At 33.8% G+C, this 24,547-nt stretch overlaps 2 protein-coding genes, 1 long non-coding RNA gene and 1 pseudogene across 4 annotated transcripts; all 4 read right to left on the reverse strand.

Annotated features, from left to right (window-relative positions):
* Nucleotides 1-5,012: 5,012 nt before the first annotated feature.
* On the reverse strand, nt 5,013-5,595 carry LOC107063031 (uncharacterized). The gene is made up of 3 exons (XR_001475021.1): nt 5,550-5,595; nt 5,363-5,449; nt 5,013-5,121 (listed from the first exon to the last, which is right to left on the reverse strand). It is a non-coding gene; the product is annotated as an uncharacterized lncRNA (long non-coding RNA).
* An 11,514-nt stretch (nt 5,596-17,109) lies between these two features.
* LOC102602987 (malonyl-coenzyme:anthocyanin 5-O-glucoside-6'''-O-malonyltransferase-like) lies at nt 17,110-17,885 on the reverse strand (annotated as a pseudogene).
* Nucleotides 17,886-18,107: 222 nt separating this feature from the next.
* On the reverse strand, nt 18,108-20,670 carry LOC107063022 (uncharacterized). Of its 2 annotated transcripts, XM_015314417.1 has the most exons (4): nt 18,884-20,668; nt 18,623-18,796; nt 18,478-18,520; nt 18,108-18,414 (listed from the first exon to the last, which is right to left on the reverse strand). In XM_015314417.1, the coding sequence occupies exons 1-4, from the start codon at nt 19,052-19,054 to the stop codon at nt 18,293-18,295; spliced, it is 510 nt and encodes a 169-aa protein (XP_015169903.1). In that variant the 5' UTR covers nt 19,055-20,668; the 3' UTR covers nt 18,108-18,292. The 2 variants fall into 2 exon arrangements, with proteins under 2 accessions (XP_015169903.1, XP_015169902.1); XM_015314416.1 differs by having other exon boundaries at nt 18,623-20,670.
* Nucleotides 19,241-20,047, reverse strand: LOC107063025 (F-box/LRR-repeat protein 25-like). The gene has a single exon (XM_015314421.1). The coding sequence runs from the start codon at nt 20,045-20,047 to the stop codon at nt 19,241-19,243; it is 807 nt and encodes a 268-aa protein (XP_015169907.1).
* Nucleotides 20,671-24,547: the final 3,877 nt, after the last annotated feature.

Genomic DNA, 24,547 nt, shown 5'->3' on the forward strand with positions numbered 1-24,547 from the left:
TCACATTTGCCATATATGCATATATATTTTGTATAACCTTGGGACTTGTACATGATCTTTGTGCTGTATATTTACAGGAGATTTTGAGGCTGATTTGGTCATGTCACCATGGGTTGTAATATAAGTATAGTTATACGTTTTTATCTTTTTGGGGTGTGTAAACCCAAGTCTTGTAATATACTAATTTGCTATATGTCTTGAAAGTTGTGTGAAGCATGAGCCGGCTGATTTCGGTACTCGAAAGCTTGTAATATTCTTGTTATTTCACCCTCGAGTGTGAGGTTAACATATTCATGAAGATCTGGCCGGTTAATTGCTTAAATGTTATATTTTTATTTTTTTTGGAGTTCGTTATGAATCTAATCCCTCTACTAGATTAAAATCAGTCTGCCCTCATTAATTGGTTTTAAATGTCGCAAGTATTTAATTAGATTTCTTGTTTAAGTAGTGGCATCGTTTTGAAAGGATCGCTACAGGCATGCTTTTCCTCACTTTTCGAATAACCCAAAAATGTCATCAACAAATACTATAACAAACAAATCAAGAAATGGTTTGAACACACTATTCATCAAACTCATGAAAGCTGCAGGCGCATTTGTCAACCCAAATGATATAACTAGAAATTTATAGTGTCTATAGCGGGTCCTAAATGCCCCTTTTTGGTATATCCTCAGGCCTAGTCTTTAACTGATGATAGCCAGACCTTAGATCAATCTTATAGAAAATTGATGCACCTTGTAATTGGTCAAAAAGATCATCTATTCGAGGCAATGGGTACTTGTTTCGAATGGTGACCCTATTCAATTACCGGTAATCTATACACATCCTCTCTTTCTAGTGATGGTGTTACCACTTTTGTTGCTCTAGTTCGGACCATAGAGTGAAGGAGGAAAGATACCAATTTGTATCACCCAAATACCAATTAGATTCAAGTCATAGCACGAAAAAGTAGAAAAAAATGAGTTTTTTTTCTAAAGTCCTACAGCCTCTCGAAGAAAAGTACGGACGTCTTCGTACCGTTCCGCAAGACTCTACTAGACTCGTTTTGGTACAATGAGATCAACGAACCTAGGACTCTGATACCAACTTTGTCACGACTCAGACCGTCGTGATTGTCACCCACACTAATCCTCCGGTGGGAGAACCATTACTACAACCAATTAAGCAGTCTTAACCAAAATACTACACATTTAAAGATAGGGAAGCATGTTTAAATGATAATAAAAAATGGAGTCCCCATGAACTCCAAAGGTTTAAACAATTAACTAACCAAACTAATGCGGAAATTCAACCCCTAGAACCTGAAAGTCATTGTACCAAAACTCTACTAACGACAAGTTCAAGAATAAGGGGTAAAACCCCGAAGCTAAACAAAACACCTTAAACAAATAGTCTAAGTCCGAAAAGGATGGACTTAAACAAGAAATATCCATGGCATCCTGAAAGAACTGGCTTACCCTTGAATCCGGTCATGCACAATAGTCACCTAGCTGAGGTCTATCAATAGCCACCTGAAGATGCCCTGTATTCAACAAAGAACAAGCAAGTGCAGTATCAGTACATAACTACAATGTACTGGTAGGATCACACGGCTATCCCAATAAGTGAAACACATGCAAGTAACCACAACATTATAAAACATGCATATATCAAACATATACAATATTAGTCATCTTTTTAGGATCAAAGTAGTATTCCGCATTCTCAATAATACACATTGGTTATCATTTTTAGAACAACAAATAATTTTTCAACCTCAATCACCATTAGATATGAATGTAATCATCACAAGTAACAAATAATCGTTCAACCTCAATCACCATTAGATATGAACGTAATCATCACAAGTAGATACACAACACATTTCAATGGTCCTCTCACGGAACCCTAGTTCAATGGTCCTCTTATGGAACCCATACCCAAACTATTAGTGTACCAGTACATGCTACCCGTTCCAATATTTATGCCGGTACGTGGCAACCGATCCAAGTTATTGTGTCGGATCGTGACACCCGTTCCAATGTTTATGTCGGTACGTGGCAACTGATCCCAGTTAGCGTGTCGGATCGTGACACCCGCACAATTCAACAAACCACAATCACAATGTATATTCTCACAATCATACAACAAGAGGTGATTTATGGCATACAATTATTTAATTATTCTCATTTACGATTAGGGTGATCAATAATGCAACATTCACATACATATATGCATTATAATGAAGCAATTACAAACATATATCACACCAACATGAAATCACAACCATCACCTACCTCGAACAAAGCTTGAATCGCCTAAAAAACTTGATTCTTCCCTTTTCGGATTCTTTCTGCTTGTTCTTGGTCTACAAACAATCATAATAACACGGGAATCAATAAAAGTGTCTAATTACTCGGATTAAAGTCAACACTATCAACTCTAGATCAACCCCATGATTCCCATTACCCAAATTAGGGATTTTCCCACCATCAAAACAGTTCCAAAACCCTTCCCCAATCGATAATTACCCATTAGTTTATGTTTTACGGATCAAAAAATGGATTCGGGGAGTTAAAACCTTACCTTTAGCCTGAGGAATGGTGGAAAATTGTCAAGAAAACACCTGGGGTCGTCTCCTAGCTCTCAAAGTTGAAACTTGCAGAATAAAATGATTTTGGGGTTTATTTCTGACTTATTTCGCGACTGGCCCACCACAACGGTCCTCACCCCGCTACAGCGACCCCACCCTGGCGGGTAGGGCTGCATATCGGTCTGTTCGGTTTGGTTTTGAACATTATCAATTTTGCTTATCAGTTATCGGTTTGTAGACTAGCTAAACCGTTAAAGAACCATTAAGTTATCGGTTATCGACCCTTATCGGTTCGGTTATCGGGTTAACCGTTAACATATCACACAATTTTTTAAAATAAAAAATCACATGAAGAATTGAAGACGATGTAATTAAACTAATTAACTCCATGTAATTAATTATTTATTGGAGATTGCAATTTGCAACCAGAAAACTGGAAACACGAAATAGAGGCAAAACATTTTCTAAGAAGCCAGTTGGATTGAAGTGGAAACAGAGGAAAACATTTTCTAAGAAGCCACTGGAAAGGAAGAAAAGTGTATTTGCAGCAGAAATATGAAGGCAAAAGAAAGCACAGAAAAAAGATAGAGATGAAGCTAGCATAAAATACCTTGAAAAAGATAATAATGCAAGCATCTCCTGGAGAAGCTCATAGAAGGTCTCCACCATAAAATGAGCTCTTAAAATATCAGTTTTTCAGCTGAAGAGACCTAAAAATCCATACCTTTTTTACATCACACTTTTACTTCTCAATTTCAATGGAAACACCGTGGTTGCGAAACTACAAAAAGAATATACTATAAACCTAATAGGCAACATGCTTTATTTGTCGAGCTACTACAAATCCACCTTTTATGCATTCAAATGTTGTAGTGATACTCCCTAATTTCAGACATAGGCAAAACCCCGGTGAAAGGCTACTGTTTAGCCTTTATTCCTGTTAGCTGCTTTGCAATATAGAGAAATCACAGTTGCAGTAAACAAGCATTAATGTGAAACTCTAAAAGTAGGTATAGAGCAATTAACTTATCTCAAAGTGTTAGTTATAAAATCTGAGTTTCCATTCAACAGTAAGAATAAGTAATCTAAGTAAATGGTCTACCTAAAGCAATCATGAATAATTTACAAAAAGCAGTAAGCAATTGCATCAACAGCTGCCACATCTTCTTCTTGAAATGAATTATCTCTCATCCAATAGTTAAAGAAACTTGGAATCAGCCACTAAGAAATAAATCTATTGGTACAATGTTTAAATTCAAAAAAGAAAGGTGTCACCATGAAACTATCGTTTTCGTGCTTTCCTACGCCTAGATTCTGTTTTCTGCCATTTCTTTCTACGTACCAATTTGCTCTTTGGTTTCAGTTTTATTTCAGGAGAGAACTCAAAGTTTGGATCTCTCATACGAGCTTGTATGTCTTTGAAGAATTGCATATTCAATTTCTTAGGTCCTCCCTGTCTCAATTCAGCACAAAATAATGTCTTTCAATTGACAATCATCCATAATTCCCTCGGCATAAATGCAATATAATAATAAGACACAAGATAAATATGAACATCTACTGAAAATAGCCTACAAGTTAGCATGTAATTACAAATAACCAGCAGACCCAACAAATATTTTAGTGTATACTATCTACAAATTGAGAGAAGGTGCAACAACTACCTCTTGTCTATTAGATGAGATGTCCCTTTCACCTTTGTCTTTCTCCTTCTCCTCTTCCTCGTTCAACACAACAACAACACCCGTAAGGCCTAGCCGTCACCCAACTCTCAACACAACACAACACCCGTAAGGCCTAGCCGTTAACAACACTTGTATAATTACAACTAACATTGAACAATCAACACCAAACACTCAGCAGCCAGCACAACAGCAAGCCAACAACTCATAGTCTCATATCCGCACACAATATCACAATTCAATCACTTAATAGTTAATACCCAACAGACCAACACTCAACACAAGTACACAATGTCACAACAACAATAGGCCAATCGGCAACAGCCACAACAATCAACACTTAACACAACAACACTTACATAAAATTTTCAACACAAATATGAAATATAATAATAAAATAATGGAATAAAACTGCAGCACTACAAGCTGCAAGCAGCCAAGCCTGCAAGCAGCCAAGCCTGCAAGGCTGCAACATTGAAGAAGTTAAAATGCAGCACAACATAAAGTCATTGCCAGTCTGCCACAACCCACACATGCACAAACAGAATTTCAAAAATTCAAAATAGCAGTCACACAACCTGAAAATTAAGTCCAAACATAGTACTAAAAGTTCACATTCAAGTAAACAAAATAATAACTAGTCATCAATCCTTAAGAGTTGACGATTCTGGTTCCTATTTTCCAAACAACGCTTAACATGCTTCCTTAAGGAGGCAGTCCCAGTTTTGCGTGAATGGTGATAAGTAACACGACCACAATGAACACATTTTACTGTCCACGATCCATCTTCTTTTTCTTCAAGCTTTTCATAGTGATTCCAAACAGGTGATCGAGCATTAGAACCATGAAATCGAGGCATGATGAAATCTGATTGACAAGGAAACAGAGAAAGTATTAGATATTTTGATGGCTAAAAATGAAAGAAAAGTCAAGATAAACTGATGAAGAACACTAAGTTCTACAGGGAGCTTGTTTTGCACAAGTATTTGTATTAACCATAATTTAACACACTCATTAGTCATCAGAAAAGAGAAGTCAATCATAAATCAGACATAAAGACAAGATAACCCATGTATATAAAAATCCACCTCAATAGTAAGACATCTACCTTCCTTCTCCTTTAGTAGAGTTAGTGAAGGAAACCTCCAATTTTACATGTCATCAATGCAAAGTTCTTTTCCAAGTTTAGCCAAATCTAAAGAGAAATATGATAACAGGTCAAGGCTCAAGGCTTAAAAAATATAAATATTAAATAAACTATTCACAATTTTACATCAATGAGGTTCTTTTCTTACCTTCTTCAAGTTGCTCAAGAAAATCTAAATCTTCCTCAATACTTATGGTTGTGGCTCACTCCGAAGCCAATCTTGAAGGCACACTAGAGCTTGTACCAATTTAGGAATTAATGAACTCCTAAATGAATCAAGTATGCGCCCTCCAGTACTAAAAGCACATTCAGACGCCTCACTTGAAACAGGAATCGCCAACACATCTCGAGCCATCTCAGAAAGAAGTGGAAATCTAGGTGAGTTAACTTTCCACCAAAGCAATACATCAAAATCTGATTTTCCAACTTCAATTTCTTCATCAAGATATTTAACTAATTCTGACTTTGAACTTGCTCCTCCCCTTTCAGATGTATGTTTTTGTAATTCCTCAAAATAAATTCCCAAGCCTCCTACGGACCTTGAATCAGAAGTATCCACCTCAATTGAAGAACATTGGCCATTTTTATCATTTGAAATAGGTTTTGTATACTCATTAAACAAAGATTCCATGTACGTTCGCACACCAATTTCTACAGCAGCCCCCTTTTCTCCAAACATCTTCTTAAGTGCAAAGCCAAGAGTGCTAAATTTGTGACGAGGATTCAAAACACATGGTATGAAAACCATCTTATTCATTTTTTCAGTATCACCCCAATATTTGTCAAATTTTTCATTCATATTTTCTGCCATTTTAGCCAAAACATGATCTTCATTTGATATCAATTGATTCAAGTAAACACCAACTTGACAAAATTTCAAAGAAAAATGAAGATTTGATGTAACATATCGTGATCCAGATATCTTCAAAGTAAGATTAAAAAATATTTCAAGAAATTTTGTATTTCTCTTTACGCCCTCCCAATCACTACTCAAAAAGTGTACCTGTAGAATTTTTTATCCACAATATCAATAAACTTAAGATGTAGTGCCAAGCCAATATCACGATCGACGTACTCGACAATTGCACCTTCATATTCAATAACCCAATTCAACATCATGTACGTGGAATTCTACCTTGTAGGAACATCCAAGCATAAAGACTTTTTAGCAAGATTTTCATCTTCACAATATTCTTGAAACTTTTTCCACCTAGCAGGAGATTGCCTGATGTATCTCACTACTTGCCTAACCCGTTCAATACACACATTTGCTTCTTTTGTACCGTCTTGAACAATAAGATTTACAATATGAGCCATACACCTTATATGAAGGTGACTACCACCCATTAGGTTGGTCCCCCATTTAGTTAGTTGCTTAGACAACTCAGTTATTGCCACACTATTTGAACCAGCATTATCAATTGTAACATTGAAAATTCGTGCAATCCCCACTCATGTAAGCACTTACTAATAGACTTTCCAAGATCTTCACCTCTATGACTAGAGATTGGACAAAAAATGATAATTCGTTTATGCAAAGTCCAATTCTTATCAATCCAATTAGCAGTAATTACCATATAATCGATTCTTTGAATGGAAGTTCAAGTATCCGTGGTTAAAGACACCCTTTGTTGTGTTTCCTTAAAAACAACCATCAACTTATGTTTTTCTTCATAAAAAAGATCAAAACAATCACGAGTCACCGTGGTACAGGAAGGAATGTGGAAACAAGGTTGTGCTACTTTCATAAATTGTTTAAAATCTTCCAGTTCAACAAATTTGAAAGGAAGTTCATCAATAATTACCATACGACACAAGGCCTTTCTACACTTTTCCTGGTCAAATTTCCATGGAACAACAACTACATCACCTTTATTACCCCCTATCATTGGTTGAAATGCTAATTTTGATTGTTTAATATCAATATTATAAGGCATCTTTGGGCATTTGGTTATATGAGTAAGCATTGACGTCGTACCATGTTCTTTTGTGTCAGCAAAATACTCTCTCTTACAGTAGTTGCAAACACCCTTTTCACTTCCATCAGAATCAGTTTTATGAGAAAAATGATCCTACGCACGAGATCTTTTTTTCCTTCCTTTCATTACTTGGGACTCAACAGTTTGACTTTGACCTATTGCATTTGAATTAGAAGCTCCACTTTCACCAACAACCTTATCAATTATTATATTTTCAGCCATGATACTTTCACCAAAAACTGCGAAAAGATATAAAATAATCGTTTATTGAACTATTTTTTATAAGAGGTCGATGAAGCATCCTTAACACTCAACACAACATTTTTCAACACAAATATGAAATATCATATTAAAATAACGAAATAATACAGCTGCACTACAAGCTGCAAGGCAGCAACATTGCAGAAGTCAAAATGCAGCCAAAAATAAATTCACTGCCAGTCTGCCACAGCCCACACATGCACAAACAAAATTTTAAAAATTCAAAATAGCAGTCACACAACCTGAAAATTAAGTCCAAACATAGTACTAAAAGTTCACGTTCAAGTAAACAAAATAATAACTAGTCATCAATCCTTGAGAGTTGACGATTCTGGTTCATGTTTTCCAAACAACGCTTAACATGTTTCCTTAACGAGGCAGTTCCAGTATTGTGTGAATGGTAATAAGTAACACATTTTAAGTAACGTCGATTAAACTATTTCAACTTTAAGTATATGATTCAGCAATAACTTAGAGCTGAAAATATATCAACTTTTAAACTCATACTTAACAAAGGAAGACAAAAAGACCTTTCTACTTTATCATTCTTCCTCTGTCTGACCAGAAAAAAATCACATTTTTTCTCAAATTTATAGAGAGCTTCCCTGAAAATCAGTTTTGTATTCATAATTAGAGAAACAAAAATCAAATCAAATCCAAAGATGAATACAATTGATCCCTTTATCATATAACAAACCCACAATATGTAATAACTCAAGACTCGAAGAATCCCAAAAAATCAGCACAATGAATCAATAAAATTGTGACTCGTTGAGACATTGAGTTGTCGTTGTTACCTCGCGTCCTCGCCTGACTGACTGGAGCAGTTGTCGGATTGTCGCCTCGCCGGATGTCAAGCAGTGGCACAACGCCTCGTCGGAGTTTGGACTTTGGAGAAAGAGAGCAGTCGCGACTGCCGATGCCCGATGGTGAGAACTGAAGAGTCAAGAGTAAAAACGTAGTCGTAAAAAGTAAAATGTAAAAACCCTAAGTCCTAACTGAGAATTGGAAAATAGAAAATTAGGAATAACAATTAGGGGTCTTATCGGGGTATCGGGTACCCCAAATGTTTTCCTTCCCAACCCGGGCCCCGACCCGTTAATCCAATAACATGAATTAGTAAACCGACCCCCAACCTAATAACCCAATACCCCGACCCGTTAGCCTAATAAACCAAAAATTGGTTCGGGTTAATGGTTTGATCCGAATTTTGCACAGGCCTACTGGCGGGAATAATCCCGCCATAGCTACTTGCACGGAAACAGTGAGTCGAATTAAGAGTTCCAAACCCCCATTTCACAACACACCTTCATCCCATGACACTCAGAACATACCCGTTCACGCTAAGATCAATTTCGAGAGTTCTACGTTCTCGAATTTAAATCCTTAAAGTCATACGTGTTCCTTAACGTCTTAGCTATCTACTCATGTGATCAAAATCATAATTAGATCACACAATTGTTACAAGATTTCCCTAGACTCGCCTGACTTCGATTTCGTCCAAATCTGGACTAGGATAGGAAATTCCAAGTTACTACTTAAAAGTTTTCTGGCCCCAATTCTTTCCCCATTGGCGTTTCCCTAACGACGAAATCATGTCGTTACAATAGATACCAATTTACCCATCACTCGTGCCTGAGTGATCAACTAGGAAAAACTGGTTAAAGTAAGGGTAGAATAGTATTTGAATCGTCGAATTATTGGGAATACTTGTCTCGCATGTCCTTCTCGATTTCCCAAGTAGCTTCCTCAACCGGACGATGCTTCCATTGAACTTTCATGGACTTTATCTCCTTGGTCCTCAGACCAACCAATTGAATACCTACACATCCTCCCATAAAATGACTCAATGAAGTCATTACAATACTCGAGTGATATTTATTATTGTATGTACACTTAACTAACAATAAAGTTATTCCCAATATCCACCAAAGTTGATCGTACACGTGTATGCAACATGTTATCAAGGTCTTTGACACAACCATCAGGATGAATTCTTTCTCACATAACCATGATAAACTTCTAAATCAATACTCGCAATAATTAGAGGTGGACTTGAACCAACCAACACTCACTCATAATACTCAAACAATCATAGTTCTTATCAACATCTCCTTCTCACAACGTAAATTTCCATGAGCTTAAGTTATAAAAAATTTATCTTTAGACATCAGATACTCATCGAGGGATATGTCCAAGCATACAAACCCTCTAACAACACTATCGAGAAGTTAGATTTAGTAATTGTTGTTTACATCTTAAGAACAGTAGAATTGGACCCAATGACCCCCACAATCAACCACACACAATCAATACATGACCTTGACGACTAGGTGAATATTAAGATTGTCGTACAACCACAAATACGCATGGTAACTCTTCTATGAATTCTCATAAGTCAGGTGGTACATGTAGAACCACTAAAATACTTTAACAACTCCATGACAACACCAAATATGTCATATGAAATAACAAAGTCATCCCAATCATCTCACTCAACCATGAGAACATCGCATGATCGGTACACCTGATCCACCACTAGGGATCCACCCACAAAAGTGAAAACACACGCGAGCATAGCTAGCGACTCATACTCACAACCATGTACAAAATGAAATAGAATAACACTAAAGGTTTTCCTGTGAAGAGTCGATACCAACCATTTCCATTCACTTGACTCCACATACTCTTCACATCCTTCCACTGAAGCCCACACTCTCAATACTAACAACCATCATAACCACTCTGACCATTTACCTTACTCTAAACCAACACTTTTTAAATGAAAACCTTTCTTAGATACTTTAACAATCAAAAGTAATAAACTTTACGACTCAACCCAGGTGTAAGTCCTTTCAAAGGTTCAATACCTGATACAATTGATCATTTTTCGCCTTACAAATTCATACCTTGACAAAATATATCTTTGTAGTGATGAAAGGGGGAAAAAACCTAACATCTTTTAACAATGGTTTGATAGAGCAAGGGCGATACTTTTATAATTGCAATGCACTAAATAAGATGATTTTCGTTATTGTAATTGACTGTCCTTTAATTATGTCCCTCAACCTCTCAACTTCCCATGATTAAATTAACGATACTTAAATTACCTATCAAAGAGTTTTTGTTTGCATACAGAGTGTTTTTTTTTTGTTAATTTAATAAATAAATATTCGGATATAAAAATCATTATGAATAAAATATATACACATTTGTATGAACTAATGGCAAATTTTATGAGCCAAAGAAATTCTTTCATATACAACTTTATTAGTCTGTAATTCATTTATGAGCCAAAGAAATTCTTTCATATACAACTTTATTAGTCTGTAATTCATTTATGAGCCAAAGAAATTCTTTCATATACAACTTTATTAGTCTGTAATTCATTTATGAGCCAAAGAAATTCTTTCATATACAACTTTATCAATCTGTAATTCAAACAAACTTATGTTAATGATATTCAATGATAATGGATAAATTAAAACATAAATACACTAGCGGGTAGTAGCATACTTGCTATTTAATATTTAAATAAATAAAATTTACTATAGCTACATGCCTTAAATATATAGCAAAGTTTGTCATATCATGTACTTTTTCCTAGAGAAATTACGTGAAATGGCAAACATCTAGAATATATTACGTAATATAGCTATAATTTTGATTATTTTTAATCCGTAGCTACAGTTTTGCGAAATTTTGATATTCGGTTTCCTAATTGTATAAATCCAGAATTTTTATAATTCAGATCTGATTGTATAAATCCAAAATTTGTATAATTCAGTTCCTGGTTGTATAAATTCAAAATTTGTATATTCTTACCCTAGCTATTTGTATATGATTTATGAAAAATTCATAATAAATTACTATGTTTGTATATTGGCAAGCGAAATATACAAACAGAGTTCTGAAAAATTCTTAAATGTATAAAAACAAAATTTGTATACCACTTACCTTATTTGTATATTCACAAGCGAAATATACAAACCATAGCCTCAATAGCAAACAAAATTATATCTTTAGAATGCAATTACTGAAACTATAGCTATAGAGCTTTATTATATCTATTATCTTTGCTATTTCTAAATTTTTCTCTATTATATATACGTTTCTTATGATAAAAGAGTTAATGGTAAAAATCACATATAATTACTTTTATTTTTTTAAGTTTTACAATTTAACTATCCATTTTTTTTTCTTGAATTTTCATCAATTTATGTATTAAAAAAATATTTTCTTCTATTATTTGAACTATTTTCATCTACTCAAATAGATATGTTTCAATATATACACAATACTAGTTCAAATAAACAATAATTCTTTCAATGTATAGACAATATATTTTTATCATTATCTCTATCATAAATGATAAAAATATGAACATGGAAAAAAACAATTCCTAGTGCCAAAGCTGCATAATCAACTTTGCCATTAAAAAGCTGGAGGATTGACTAAAACTCTGCTAGTGCATTTTCTTCTTTAAAAAATGAACAAATTAAAGGATAGAATAACATAACTTGAATTTTTGAGTAGACGTTCGATCATGAAAATAATAAAAAAAATAAAATTATTTAATTTCTTTTAAAGTTAAAATTGTGCTTGATCATAATTTTTAAGTGTTTTTTCAAATTTCAAATTGTATTTATTATTTTTATGGCCAAACTTTGGAATAAAATAAAATAAAATATTCTTTTTTAGATTATTTTTTTATGGCTAAACGGATAATTTGTGATTGTTTTGCATAAAGGCTCTCATCATTTTGTCTTGTAGACTATAATACTTCATACATTAGCCTATAAGAATTCACTAGTATAATTTTTTGAATGATCTTCACAAAATTCCAAGTAATAAAGACAAAAAATGTTAAAATCATTGAATGAGTAAACGAAACGTACTACTAGTAATAGTAGCATACTTTTCCATTTTCTGGAAAGGACATAAAATAACATGATGATATTGTTGAACTTGAAAAAATAACCAATATAATGGTGTATTGACAAAGTATGCCACTTGGCTTCTTCAAAAAATGTAATAATTGCATCTTTAGTTGTTTTCATTGTTTAACATGTCAATCAGTAAGATTATTGGGGGACCCCTTAACTTGATCAAATCATAATACTACATCGGTTTAAAAAAATGAACTAATTGTCTTGACACGAAATTTAAAAAATAAAAAAGACTTTTAATTTTGTGGTTTTAAAATAAAGTAATGTCAAATGTATGAAATGTCATTTAATCTTGTGGCCTTAAACATGTCATGTGAAAAACTAAAATTAAAGTATTACCATAAAAAAAAGTCATTTTTTCTAAACAGACTGAAAAAAGAAAGTAGATTGTTTTTTTGAAACGGATGGAATACTGTATTTTTGACTCAAGTAGTATTATCTTTTCTCTTTCTGAGACGTTTATCCAATTTAGTTGAGCTTTAATGAGAGTATCAAACACCGGATAAAAAATCTATAAATAAAAGTGTTTTGAAACTTAAACACTTTAACCAATTGAAATCACAAATGAACATGTTGATCTGGATATAAACAGATTAAAATAAGCTGAATTAATAAATGAGTTGAATTAAAATTGATCCAAAAATTACTTAAAAATTGAAATGGACTAAAAATGGGTTAAGCCATAATCCGTCCAACTTGACCCTATTTATTTTTTTGAAGAGTTTTTAAAAGTTTATTCAAAATAATGCTCTACATAAAAAATGCTTTAATCAAACAAAAGGTAAACTTTAAGTAAATGTCTTTTGAAACTTAATTAAAATGGACATGTTGTGAAATGAAAATTGGGTCCAAGACTTGGGTCGTCAATGCAAGATAGAAATATTGGCCCAATCCAATTTGCATTAAAAAAAGGAAAAACTTTATCTATACTTTTAAAATATTACATATCTTAACACTAATTAAGAGTTTTCTGTCATATATTGAGAAAAATACACTTGAATACATATATTTTGCTACCAGATACACAAAAATAGAGAAAGAAGCGAGCAAGACAGAAAGAAAGGCGAGCGAAATGAGAGAGAGGCAGTTCATTCCATGCATGATAAATTAAAACATAAAACAACTGTTTGAACTAGTATTAGATGTCCAAAAAATAATTAGCTCATAACATCCAACATTATCTCACGATTTCAATAGTTGTCTCTAGACTCTATTGATGAAAACTGTCCTACGTCGAATTGAAACAAGATTTCAGTACGTTTTATATAACTTGAACAATTCTTTTATTTTTGAGCTAATTTCTTGAGTGTAAATTAGGTCCAAGATTCCTTATGTTAGGATCAAAACAATCAAGACGTCACGCAGAAGCTAACAATTACAAATCATGGCGGCGATAAATCAGGTGATAAAGAAATCATATTAAAAATTCATAAAATTTAATATAGTTTGATTAATTGAGCAAATCTTCAATTTATTGATATCCAAAATTTGTCTTCCAAAATAAATAAAAAATAGCCAAATATGAAAGAAATTATATTTTTATTTTAGAAAAAATAAAAATAATTATGATAATACTTTATTTTTTAATTGATATGACACATGAAGTATGTTTAATGTTTGAAAAATGAAAAAGTTCACAAGTGTTTTCCCAACTTTAATTATTTTCATCCTTGCACCAATTGAATTACCTAATTTTTTGGCTTTTATAGTTAATCATGGAGGACTAATTAAATGTATAGGGAATAAAAGTTTTAAACTTTCACAAATAACATATCTTGCCCGCAATAACTTAGTTAGATTTTTGTCTGCTAAAAATCACAATGTCTTAATCACACTGTTTTGCTTTTGAAATTAGTGGAATCACATCGATCAATTTTGCTCCATTAGTGCGTTAGTTTTTGGTTAATTCTAAGCCAGTACTTTTCTCGTTTTAATTTATGTAATACTATTTGACTTGATATGAAATTAAAATAAATAAATTTGAAACTTATGGACGTAAATAAGTGTGCGACTATAAATTATTTAACTAGAATAAAATTAATAATTTAAAGTTAAATTATCATATATATATATATATATAAAAGAGAACCCTAGGCCCACCTATGTGGCGCCACCGCAAACCAGGATTCCCTTTTAATTTATTTATTTCCAAAACTAGCCTTTCTCTTTCATGAAAAACTGTGACTTTTATGGAAAGTTGCGACTTTAATGAAGAGTTATGACTTTTATGAAAAGTTGTGACTTTTATGAAAGGTTGTGACCTTCCCGAAGGGTTGCAACTTTTCCAAATAGTTGTAACCTTTCCGATAAGGCACAATAAACATTTGTTCACACTATCCTTTGTTGTCTATAAATAGAGAGATTCCTCTCATTCTAAAACAACGAAAATTTTGAACCTCTTCTTATTCTTCTTCTTCACAATTAAATATTCATGTACTTTGCTCCTGTTGAGTGGCTCACTGACACCATTGCTTATGTTACAGATCCTGGTATGTATTTTTACCGTCATTAATTTATGCTTATGTTATTAAGGATAAATGATAAGATGCTATAATTTTAATTTTCCTTTACATTATTAATGTTTGTTACTACGTAATCTTGTATGTAAGATAATATAGTGTTTTAGTTTTAAAGAATTTCCTTTTAATTTATTTATTTCCAAAACTAGCCTTTCTCTTTCATGAAAAACTGTGACTTTTATGGAAAGTTGCGACTTTAATGAAGAGTTATGACTTTTATGAAAAGTTGTGACTTTTATGAAAGGTTGTGAACCTTCCCGAAGGGTTGCAACTTTTCCAAATAGTTGTAACCTTTCCGATAAGGCACAATAAACATTTGTTCACACTATCCTTTGTTGTCTATAAATAGAGAGATTCCTCTCATTCTAAAACAACGAAAATTTTGAACCTCTTCTTATTCTTCTTCTTCACAATTAAATATTCATGTACTTTGCTCCTGTTGAGTGGCTCACTGACACCATTGCTTATGTTACAGATCCTGGTATGTATTTTTACCGTCATTAATTTATGCTTATGTTATTAAGGATAAATGATAAGATGCTATAATTTTAATTTCCTTTACATTATTAATGTTTGTTACTACGTAATCTTGTATGTAAGATAATATAGTGTTTTAGTTTTAATGACTGATAGATTTAAGTATTATTTTATAAATTTCGTGATATTAATATTTGTTACTACGTAATCTTGTATGTAAGATAATATAGTGTTTTAGTTTAATGACTGATAGATTTTAAGTATTATTTATAAATTTCGTGATATTAATATTTGTTACTACGTAATCTTGTATGTAAGATAATATAGTGTTTTAGTTTTAATGACTGATAGATTTAAGTATTATTTTATAAATTTCGTGATATTAAATTCCCGGGTGAAGCACGGATAATTTTACTAGTTATTAAATATAAAAATATGTCATTATTTCTGATGCTGATTAAAAATAGTATCATATAAATCAAGATAAAGAAAATACTTCAAGTTTCTTTGTTACGACTACGGTTTATAACCATGACAAGTTTCTTTGCATTGTTTATTCAAACCTCGTATAATATGATTTTTTCGGAAACTCACGAAGGTCATTTAATTAATATGAGGTTTAATAAACAATGCAAATACAAATGCAACATAAATAAAAAATTTACTTGCATCAGTGTTTATATTGGACCTATTTTGTATATAGATTTTTTAATACAGCTTAATCATGGTGAGCTCAAAGGAATTAAGTAGTACATAGTTATACCTTAAAATCAAAAGTGAACAAATAAAAATGAACGTAGTAGAGCATGAGAAGAGCAAAAGGAGAGGAAGTTAGTACTAGTTTGTTTCATAGAGTGAAATGAACATCCCTATAACATCATTTTTGTAATAGATCAACAAAAGACATGATGGATTAAGTAACAATAATCAGAGGTGGTCCACATTAGATGATTAACTTCATAAATATTTATGTATATAATATATATGAATATATCTAAATACATATAATATATTTACTTGTGCACCCATAATCACAAAATCTGATGTGGTGCACTGGTCCAATGCTTGAGTGTCCGCATCTTCGCTAGCAAAGCGTTCCGGGTTTGTTTCTTGTTAGTATGGTGGTGTTGTCATTTTTTTAGGGTGCGATTCTGAGTATGGTTTTATTGTCATTTTAAAAATAAAATAAAATTGCATGTAAATAAAAACTCAAGCTAGATTCAACTAGCAACCTTAAAGTTTATAAGGTCAAAACCATCAAACCACACATTGAACTATGTTACACATTCGTTTAGTTTATATTTTTTGATACATTTCATTATATACTTGTTTGACAACTTTATATCACACATTGAACTTTGTTACACTTTCGTTTAATTTCTATTTATCGATACATCGATTTTATACTTGTTTCACAATATTTTTTGGCGAAGTGTTGATACTTCAACTAACATGCATCCACGTCTAGTAGTATCCCCGTTGTCTTCAAATTCTGGATTGGATTCGCCTGACTTTAATGTTGGCTCCTACAACAAGCTTAAATCATGAATGAATATAGCAACAAATGCATTCATTTGAGCTTTGGACAAAGACTAGCCAACCTCTAAATCTCCATCCAAATCCTTGGACTTACTAACGGACATTGATCCACCATTGTCAATAGAAACAGACTCTATCTATTCAGACTTTCCCCAACCAAAATCAGTAGTATATAAATCAAACTTCGGAGATCCAGTAACTGAAAACAACCGTTTTATATCTACCGTGTTAAATTCTTTAAACCAGTTATCACAGGCGTCGTGATGGTTACTGAAACCAATGGCTATGCCAAAATTAGGAAAAAGTGTCACTTTAATGGCTAAGACCGGGGCTAATTGGACCCCTGGTGCATCCTTAGGTTCCGCTAATTGAGGAATAAGGGATAAAAATCCTTAGCATTTTGGGGATGGTTACCAATGAGATAATTGAAATCCATAGCAGTCGTCTTAGAAAAGATAACAGATACAAAATCTCCTGTCTTGTAGCGCAACTCAGGATAACCACTAGAGTTTATAAGTGGACAAACAAGGTTTCCAGCTAAGATTGTATAGTGTTTGAGAGCGAGGGAGAGTGAATGTTTAAGAGAAGGAATAATGGTTTGGACGAAATCGGGTTTGGACATAGAGAGGTTGTAGAATAATATTCGTCTGTTACGTCCAAAACTTAACCAGGTATGATCAAAATAGGTAAGACGGAGTGTCAGCTCAGCTGCACTGCAGGGAGGTGGCGCAACTTGGAATTGCTCAATCATTGAAGCCATTGTCGTTTGGTTTATAGATTAATTTGCCTAATAAATCAATATATAGAACAAATAACACCTACCACAGATATAGTCATTTGTTATTATATTGAAATTTTGTGAGTTAATTTTCCAAATTTGTCACACATACACAAACACTTGATCCGTCACACTCTAATCTTGGGTCAAAGGAGGCCTTGAGATGTGATAATACAAACCAAAAAAATAATGAAATAATTTGTTAAAAGTAAAATTTATCATACTATATCATCCATTGCCTTCCTTCCACACAATCCAACAATTCCATAAAATTAAGATTTCATGGATTTGATTGCAAGTATAAATGTGTAATCAAAGTTGTAGTGTTAGACAGAGCCAAAAAAAATGCACAATAGAAAATGTAGATTCTAATTACACACTAATTAACTCTATCTTCTAATTACTTCCCATGTTAACATGAAACTAGTCACTTGGTCAATTAGAATGGTGGATTTCAACCAGGAATACCAAATGGAGGCCCTTCCCTTCTCAATTGTCACACCATTACAACGGATGACTTCTTTTAATTTATGATGATTGTGGAATAACTCGTTATTGAATGGACATTCTTTACCGCATTTTTGCCTTTGTGTACACCTTTTTAGTGCAGACAACACCTGTATTTAAACGAAAAACATAAGAAATAGAGAATATAATTATGCTTATGAGACAACAAGAGATGTTTTTTGAAAGGATTTCCAGGTAAATAAAGAAATTACCTGGAGAACTTTGCTATTTATACATGGAAGAATGGACATGATCCTGGGACAGTAGAGCATTAACTTTATAATGATGGATTCAACGATCCGTATAGGTGCAATGACTATCTCGATATCATTACTTGGAGGAATTACAATTTCTCTTGGATTTTCATAAATAAGGATGTTGTTGGTCTGCAAGAATTTTGTTAATGGCATATAGCTTAAACCAAATTTAACAAGTGATGAATAAATCAAAGACACAAAAAGAATGGAAAGTACCTTGCGGCAAAATATCACTAATATCAAACCTTTAGAATAGTTGATCTTTTGAACAAAGTGATGAATATTTGTGTACCAACTCCTCTCCACTGATCCAAAGTTTGTGCTTGTCAAGAAGAAATTGAGTTGGGATCTTTCCAGGGAAGAAGGATTCATAGACGGGAAGGGCATTTTATCACCATTATAATCAAATTCCAATAAATTTGGAGCTTGAATCGTGACTTTTTCCAGACTCTTCAACCCTACTAAAGTGAATTTCTTGAGTTTTTCACTCTGAATCTCTATATTTTTCAGCTTAAAGCAGAATTTTAGATCCAATTCTGAAATGTTTGGGAACTTGTAGGATACATCTCGAAACTATTGGTCTGTGATGCTGGCACCGGTGAGCTTGAGTGTTTGTAAAGTATTGTAACCATCCAAAACAGCAATTTTGCAAGGACAATCAGTATGCTCGTCATATTCAAAGTATTTAAGATTCGGGGCTTGGAGTATCACACTATCGAATTCGCAGCATACAACAATCAAATTCTCCAGATGTACTGGGCAACAAACTTGCAATTTGTTTATTCCTCTGCACGCAAATAGGGTTAGAGTCCTGATGAACGGGGATCTATGGATAATTCTTTGCAATTGGGCATCAGAAATATGAACATAATACAAATAAAGATCCTCAAGACAACTAAATCTTATGTTAGTGGTGCTAATATCAAATTCAAACTTGCACCTGCGTAACGACAATGTTTTCAGCTTTTTAGCATCATAAATAACATCAGGTAAGCTATATGATCTTAAAAAGGAAGCATAAATCTCCAGCACTCTGACGTTAAGTTTAACTGCCAATTCAATCCAATGATCCAAGTGAGAATCCAATTCTCGATCTTGATACACAAGGATAAATTGTTCAAGATGTAAGTTTTGTTCGACATGGGATTGCAGGGATTGATCAACCAACTTGACATAGTTTTCGAGGGGCATATATATTTTGCCTTGAAATTGATGGAATATGAGATTAGGTCTAGAAGACCAACAATAGTACCATCTCTTGGACAAGATACAACTTCTGGCCGCCTCTTTCACTTCGAGGTTAGTGCGGCATAACATTTGATGAATAATATGCACAGGTAATTCTGATATTCTGTCCTCTCTACAAACTCTTTTCGCCATTTTTTTGTTTTGTTGGTGCCGTCGTATGTCCACTTTTAAGGGTTTTACTTACATGGATGACCAAAAGGCTCCATCATATATTAAGTGAATAGCCACTTTTAACACCTTCTGTCAAATAGTAGCCACTAGTAATATTCAGCCACTCTTTGTAACACTATCTGCAAAACCATTACTAAAATTATTGTTGATCCGTATACGTCTCCACCTCCCAAGAGTGCAAAACAGGGAACTTTCTAGGTTAGTATGCACATGTGCAGTTAGCGAAAAATCGAAGAACTACTATGATAAAATATTAGTACTTCTTCGATTGGAAAGCTAAAAAACCAATCAGAGTGTTTTTTTGGGCTTAATTCATCTTCAGAGAGAAAAATCATGCTATCAGTTAAGCCATATTGTAGATATTCCTGATGATATCCATGTAGTCTGATTGGGTAGTTTAAAAATGCAACAACCTAAAATATTTGATAACCTCATGAATTGACAAAATAGAGTTAAAATCACCAATTATTATCCAAGGACCACTGATTTTGTTACTGATGGTAGCCCTTCTTCCTCGGTATGGTGTTGGGTGAATCGTCAATTGTCAAGGACTAAAGAGTTCACAACTGAGTGTTACTTCCCATTTTTCAATTATAGGACTTGTGTTCGATTTCTTGATTTCCATTGTTTATGAGGCATGGATAGATCATAGATATATATATAGTTTCTACAAGCTTATACCACTCCAATTACGTCTCTCAGGAAGTGTCCAAATACCAAAAGGAAATGCAGGATATAATAGAATTAATTTAGAAAATGAATAAATGTTGACTCAGTGTCGTCGTACTAGCAGGAAATTGATGCATAGGTCTACTGAGAGGTACACTATTCTGATGAGGAGGACTGTTTGTCGACATCAGAGGCAACTCCACCTCCATGCCCATAAGACCCCAATGTCCCCTCTACTGATCCTTCACCTACCACAGATACCTCTAATTCTCAATCAGCCCACACGAGTGCCAAGGACTCGCCACCACCGACCACTCTGCCTCAAAACCTTAAGTCCTATCCAAAAACCCCTGATGGAATATGACTACTCGAGTTAGTCCCTTGGATTATAGAGTAGTAATCTGAAACCGTCTTTTGAAGTTAGTGAAGACTGATGGAAATGCCACACACGTGAGGTCGTGGTTCCTACTCCCTTGAGCAAGAAGGTTTACCACAGTAAATCTCATGTTATCTATTTTACAGTTTTAGTCATTCTTAAGGAACCAGGTACTTAAGTCGAGTAGTTTGTCCTAGTTTGTTTCATACAGTGAAATGAACATTCCTATAACATCATTTTTGTAATAGAACAACAAAAGACATGATGGAGTGTACAGATAAAGAGAAACCAAGGCATGTAATATCCCAAAGGAGCTGTATTTCAGTTGTGCTCATATACATCAAACTAACAGTAAAGCACCAGAGTTTCTACTTAATTATATTTTCTTTTGAGATCCTAACTAGCCTCCAACAAATGAATCATTTAGTTTCACGGACCAAGCACATATTTATGAAATTAACAGACAATACATCCAAATCAAAGCACGTCCGGATGTGCACACAATATTAGTAACCTAGGCAGGACATGGAAATTAAATAGTCCCAAACCATCAGCAGATGACACAATGATTGTAGGTACTAGTCCCAAGAGATTAAACGCTGATGGTTTGTCTTCACGAATAACGTACATGAGTTAAAATTCTGTTCTATTTTATTCAGGAAATGCAGGAAAGAACAATTATTGCTGAAGCTGGGGCGATGATATGATAGGTAATAAATCATACTTCTTCTAAACACACTAATAAACTCTATTTTCTGAATTCCCACTCTTCGGTTTAAGCTTGTTATTTGAAATTATTCACTTGGTCAATTACAAATGTGGATTTCAACCAGAGATACCACATGGAGGCGGCCATCCCCTCCTCAGGTGTCCCAGTACAACTGATGACTTCTTTTAAGTTACGATGCCACTTGGTATCGAATGGACATTCTTTACCACAATTTTGCTTTTGTGTACACCCTTTTAGTGTAGACATCACCTGCATTTAAACAAAAACATAAGACAGAGAATACAAGAGACGTTTTTTGAAAGGATTTCCAGGTAAAGCAAGAAATTACCTGGAGTGCTTTGCTATTTATGCATGGAAGTATAGACTTGATCTTGGGACGATTGATCAATAACGGTCCAATGATCGATTCAATATGCAGCATGGGTGCAATAATGCATATCTCGACTTTGTGACTTGGTGGAATAACAATTTCTCTTGGATTTTCATAGATAAGGATGTTGTTGGTCTGCAAGAATATTGTCAATGGCATAGTTTAAACCAAATTCAACAAGTAATGCATAAATCAAAGACATAAGCACAAAAATAATGTAAAGAATTTGTTTTTCCTGGCGGCAAAATATTATTAATATCAAACCTTTAGAATAGTTGAACTTCTGAACAAGTGATAAAGGTTCGTGTACCAACTGTTGTCCACATTTCCAAAGTTTGTGCTCGGCAAGAAGAAATTAAGTCGGGTTCTTTTTAGGGAAGAAGTATCCATATATGAGAAGGGCATTTTACTGCCGTAAAAATCAAATTCCAATAAATTTGGAGCTTGAATCGTGACTTTTTCCAGACTGTTCAAATCTGATATGGTGAATTTCTTGAGTTTTTCAATCTGAATCTCTATATTTTTCAGCTTATAGCATGATGTTAGATCCAATTGTGAAATGTTTGGGAACTTATAGGATACATCTCGAAATTGTTGGTCTGTGATGCTGGCACCAGTGAGCTCGAGTGTTTGTAAAGTATTGTAACCATCCAAAATAGAAATTTCATGAGGAAGAAGATTATCCTGTTCAGTACGTTCTGTACATCTAAAGCATTGAAGATATGGAGCTTGGACTATCACACTATGGAGTTTGCAATAACTAGCATCGAAATTGTTAGAAAATTAAGATTTGTCTAGAAACTTCTAGATTGGAGATATTTTGTATTAGATATGTTAGAAAAGTAAGATTTGTCTAGAAACTCTTAGGTTGGAGATATTTTGTATTAGATATGTTAGAAAGTAAGAATTGTCTAGAAACTCTAGGTTGGAGATATTTGTAGTAGATATGTTAGTCTTGATTTAAAATGAGTGGTGGTTGGTGAGCCACATAGGTACATAGTTTGGTGTGAGATATTTTGCTTATTATGTGGTTGTAATTCTCACACTTTATCTATAAATACACCATATGTAATGAAACATCTAATTAAAAAAATTGAACTCAAGAAAACTTAAGCTTTCTTCTTCACTTTCAGATTTTTTGTAGCAATATACAGTTGCTATTTCCTATCGTTTACACCTTGTAGACCTGAAGTTCTTCTTCCTTTTCGTTGTAACATGATATCAGAGCCTATTTCCTAAGGGATCTGAATCAATTTTTTTTTGTTTCGCTCATCTACTTTCTGTTCTTTCTTGAATTTGCTTGCTGAAAAAAATTCATGGCACCTGAAAATCAACCAACGACAGGTCCTCTAACTTTTACCTGAGAGAATTATCACATATGGGCCATCAAAATGAAGGCTTATCTAAAGGCTCTAAACTTATGGGAAGTTGTTGAGCTTGGAGAGCCTGTTGTCCAGCCATTGAGAGTTAATGCAACTCTCAATGAAATTAAGAAGTATGATGAGTTGGTGACTAGATCCCCACGAGCTCTCACCTGCATACATTCAAGTCTTACGGACGTGATGTTTACGAGGATTATGACTTGTGAAGCAGCCAAAAAGGCTTGGGATAAGTTAAAGGAGGAATTTGAAGGCAACGGTAGAGTAAAGTCTGTTAGACTCTTAGCATTGAAGAGAGAGTTTGAGCTTTTGAAGATGAAAGACTCAGATAGTGTAAAAGAATACTCTTCAAAGCTGATGGAGATTATGAACTAAATAAGAATACATGGTAAAACCTTTCCAGATCAGAAAGTTGTAGAGAAGATCTTGGTCAGCCTTCCAAACAAGTTTGAATAAAAAATCTTAGCTATTGAAGAGTCTTATGACTTGACTACTCTTACAATAGCCGAACTAATCTCCAAATTGCACGTCCAAGAGCAACGGGTCACTATGAGAAGTGAAGGGATAGTAGAAGATGCCTTTCAAGCAAGGCATAAATTCAAACATCAAAGGAAAGCAGAAACGTCTAGTTGGATAAATCTGGAGAGGTAAAATCTGGTGGAAACCAAGGTGATTTGTCGATAAAAGGAAAATTTCAACCTTGTGGCATTTGTAAGAAGACAAGCCACTTAGAGAAGAATTGTTGGCAAAATTCAAAGAGGTCTCCAATTCAATTTAGATATTGTAAGAAGTATAGTCACATTGAGAAGTATTGTAGGCAAAAGCAAAATCACTGTCACGACCCGATTTCTCAAGTCATGATGGCACCTACTATAACCCACCAGCAGGTAAGCCAACCCGTAACCCGGAACAACAAGTAATGGGTCTGAGGGTAGAA

Source organism: Solanum tuberosum, unplaced genomic scaffold (genome assembly GCF_000226075.1).
Source record: "Solanum tuberosum cultivar DM 1-3 516 R44 unplaced genomic scaffold, SolTub_3.0 scf00297, whole genome shotgun sequence".
NCBI classification, from domain to species: domain Eukaryota; kingdom Viridiplantae; phylum Streptophyta; class Magnoliopsida; order Solanales; family Solanaceae; genus Solanum; species Solanum tuberosum.